This window comes from Plutella xylostella, chromosome 17 (genome assembly GCF_932276165.1).
Source record: "Plutella xylostella chromosome 17, ilPluXylo3.1, whole genome shotgun sequence".
Classification (NCBI taxonomy): Eukaryota; Metazoa; Arthropoda; class Insecta; order Lepidoptera; family Plutellidae; genus Plutella; species Plutella xylostella.
This window is the reverse complement of record NC_063997.1, coordinates 3,441,547-3,444,961: the sequence shown is the minus strand read 5'-3', so window position 1 is coordinate 3,444,961 and position 3,415 is coordinate 3,441,547. Positions and strand designations below refer to the sequence as shown.

The following is a 3,415-nucleotide window of genomic DNA, read 5'->3' as shown; positions in this document are numbered from 1 at the left end:
GGATTATGATGATAAATAACAAGAAAGTTTACTTTAGATTTAGATAAATTATTAATTATAATAAATTATTATCCTTGCCAGAATAATACATTTATTTATTATATATTTAATAGTATGTATATATTCAAGTATATAAGTATGTTTTATGTATTTTATATTACCTATTAGTATTTGGTTGGATTTTTTCCATTCTGCGGCAGCCAGCTCTTTCTACACAACTTTCTACGCGACGGTATTGCAGGTATATTATTATATAAAGTAACTTGGTATTTAACTTACTTTATAAACATTTATTAACTTTCGTACATAATAATTATCACATATCAAGCCAAAGAATAGGACATCGTTCTACGAGAGTAACTAAATCTATGCAAGTAAGTAAATTAGTTAATGCTTACTCGACTGTAATGATCGCCCTCGTTCCATAACACATACAATAGCAGAGCCAAAAATTTTGCTACCAAATCAGTCTACTTTACTCTAACGATTCCTGCTCTTTAATCTCAGCAAACAAGATCTCTTGCAATTTATTCCTAACAACCAGAGACCTGAGCGGATCTAGGCGCCTGAGGAACGGCAGTAAAGACTTCAAGAACATCAGATTGTATTCATCATCAGACAAGACAGGTTCTCCCATTCCTAGAGCATCATACTCCCTGTGTGTGCCGGCTGGGGTCAGTGGTTCTTGCACCATGACTTCTTGTGGCATACTGCGTCTGAGTTCTGACGGTTCGAACTTGATTGTGACCGGTTCTTCACGGTTTTCTTCGTCGCCTGATTCGTAGACCATCTCTTCTTGGTTCCGTCGTCTTCTGATCCCGGTGCCGAGTTTTATTTGTGGTTCGAGGAAGCGCAGGCGCTTGTAGTATCGCCATTTTGAGGAGTTGTGGTTCGGTTTGGTCGCTTGGAACCTCTTGAGTCGCCGGAACGAGTCTCGCATGTGTTTCCATTTGGTTTTGCATTTCTCTTCTGCAACAAGGATTAGAATAGTAATATTATTATTGGGACCATTTAACAGGTTTACAAGAAATAAACAGTAGAGGTATAGGTTGTAGTGGAATAGATAATAGAAGTAGGAAGGTACCTACATTGGTTTACAAAGTTAAATAGAAGCAGTAAGAAAGGATCTCGCACCCAGGAAGGGCTTTGTTTTATTTTCGTTTTATAAGCAGGTTTTATTTACGTATAGGTAGGTATATGGATTTTATAAGTAACCTGTCGGTAGTGTTATACGCAAACGTCTACTAACAACTACATATTTTGAAATAAGGAAGACCTTACATGTAAGGTTTGATATTTATATGTGTGTAATAGTATGTATTATGTATGTATGCATTTTAAGGCAGTGCAATGTTGGAGAGGTGGTAACTCAGTCGGGTAAGGACCCGCTTCTCACGCCAGACATGCGGGTTCGAATCCCGGCGCTGACATGTACCAATGAGTTCTTTGAATTTAAGTACAATGAATATACCATCGCTCTTACGGTGAAGGAAAACATCGTGAGGAAACCTGCATATCTTGATTCAGCACATCTAGATATGAACCCACCAACCCGCAGTTGACCAGCATGGTGGGAAATGGTCCAAGCTTAGGAAGGCAGTAAATCGGTTCATTCGTTTGGGAGTTCACTACCACTTACAGATACACAAACATGTTAAATATATAAAGAAACCTCTTTTTTCGTCGGTGGTTAAAACAAATGTATATAGGTAAAGTATCTCCATAGTTCAAAGAATTTACGATTTATACCCACTGCACAAAACCGTGGTTGGGCGATGGCGTAACGGGTGCGATTTCGTCCTCTCATCGAAGGGCCGCGGGTTCAAATTATCGCCCTTTCTGGATATAGCGCCAGTTCGCCTTTCCTGTCCTTTAACTTGAATAACCAAACCTACAGAGCCATATGTACACTGTACACATGTACAGTGACCTGCATAGAAACACTTCACACTTTTCAGTCCACTGTACTTACCTATAAATGCAGTGTGAAGGTGCCCCGGCAAGGCAAGTGTGCCACCCATTTTTCATTAGCTTAATAACGTACCTACCTACCTTACAACTCAACTTACTCAAATCCGCATTGATATGTTCTATCAGTTCTAATCAGTGGCATATCATTAACCATACGTGTGATGAATTCACACACCTTCGCCAACCTTATAACATCAGTCTTTTTCGTTAGGTAGGACTAAGTTTTAAACATGATTAACTTACCGTCTATTCCCACGATCTCCGAAATCTCTTTCCATGCTGACATTGCGGCGGCGTGGGTATACGTGTCTCTCCTATTATCAGTGTCCCATAGTACCGGTCGTTTCCTCACTTCATCTATCAAAGAAAACACATTTACCGGCAAATCAAAGGTCAGTGGCAGAGCCATTTTATAGCTAAAATTTAATAAAATTTTCAAATAAGTAGCCGCTATGTTGCTTTGCGACAACCAAGCGGCTAAACTGTGTCGCGGCGACTGGCTTTCAAAAGCGACACGACGCGTTCTGTTGCAATATTGATCCGAAGCGAAGTGAAACTACGCGACGCGACGATGCCGCTTCGTGCAGTTACGCGGAGTCGCGCGACAAGGCTGGTCGTCATCCGTCGCCGTCGCATGCTTGCTTTATCTAATGTTATTATTTTATTATATGAAAAATATGTTGCAGCGCCATCTATTGGTTATACACATAAGTAGGCAAGCACTTTGTAAGTCAAGTGACATGAGTAGCAACGTAGTGTGAACGCGTAAAGATCTTCTTCACTATTGAAGTTGTAGTTCAAGCATATATTCAAAGATGGCGCAGTTTGCGGTTCTGTAACTAATCAGTGGTCGTAGTCGTAGTGAGAGTTTTTTTTTTGTTTAGGTACCGTTCGAGAGAGGTGAACATTTTTATGGCACGGCGTTAATGAGGTATTATCAATAAATTTATAAGTACTTAACTTACTACTACCATAGAATAACTAAGTACCTACTAGTAGTACTTAACTAGTAACTACTTAGTTATTCTATGCTACTACTTACTGAACCTACCTATAAGAATTTATATAAGATTTAATTGCCTAGATTTGTTAAAAGTAGCCATAATATTTCGTCTTTCTTTCGTCGAGAGAACAAACGTTTTTAGGTTGTATTCTCACAATAGGTAGGTAAGTAGATATTTACACTTCTTTTCAGCTACGATGATTCCTGAGTACCTACCTATCCCAGACCAAGATCGAAATTTGCTGAAGCACTTTGTCTTTTGATTTATTATGGGGGATTTTTCTGTACTTAATAGATATTTGTTCGTAAATAAATTTAGGGAATAACTAAGCTCCACAGGGGAGTAACAGGACTATAAGTAAGTAAGTAAGTAAATAAATTTAGGTATAATTACATTGTGTGTACTTACCTATGTAATTCAAAAAAAGGTGTGGGTTGTCT

At 38.7% G+C, this 3,415-nt stretch overlaps 1 protein-coding gene across 1 annotated transcript; it reads right to left on the bottom strand.

Moving 5' to 3' along the window:
- Positions 1-275: 275 nt before the first annotated feature.
- Positions 276-2,559, bottom strand: LOC119691559. Its single transcript, XM_038109295.2, has 2 exons — positions 2,215-2,559; positions 276-969 (listed from the first exon to the last, which is right to left on the bottom strand). Exons 1-2 carry the CDS (start codon positions 2,378-2,380, stop codon positions 476-478), a joined length of 660 nt encoding a protein of 219 aa, XP_037965223.1. The 5' UTR covers positions 2,381-2,559; the 3' UTR covers positions 276-475.
- Between the last annotated feature and the right edge of the window lie 856 nt (positions 2,560-3,415).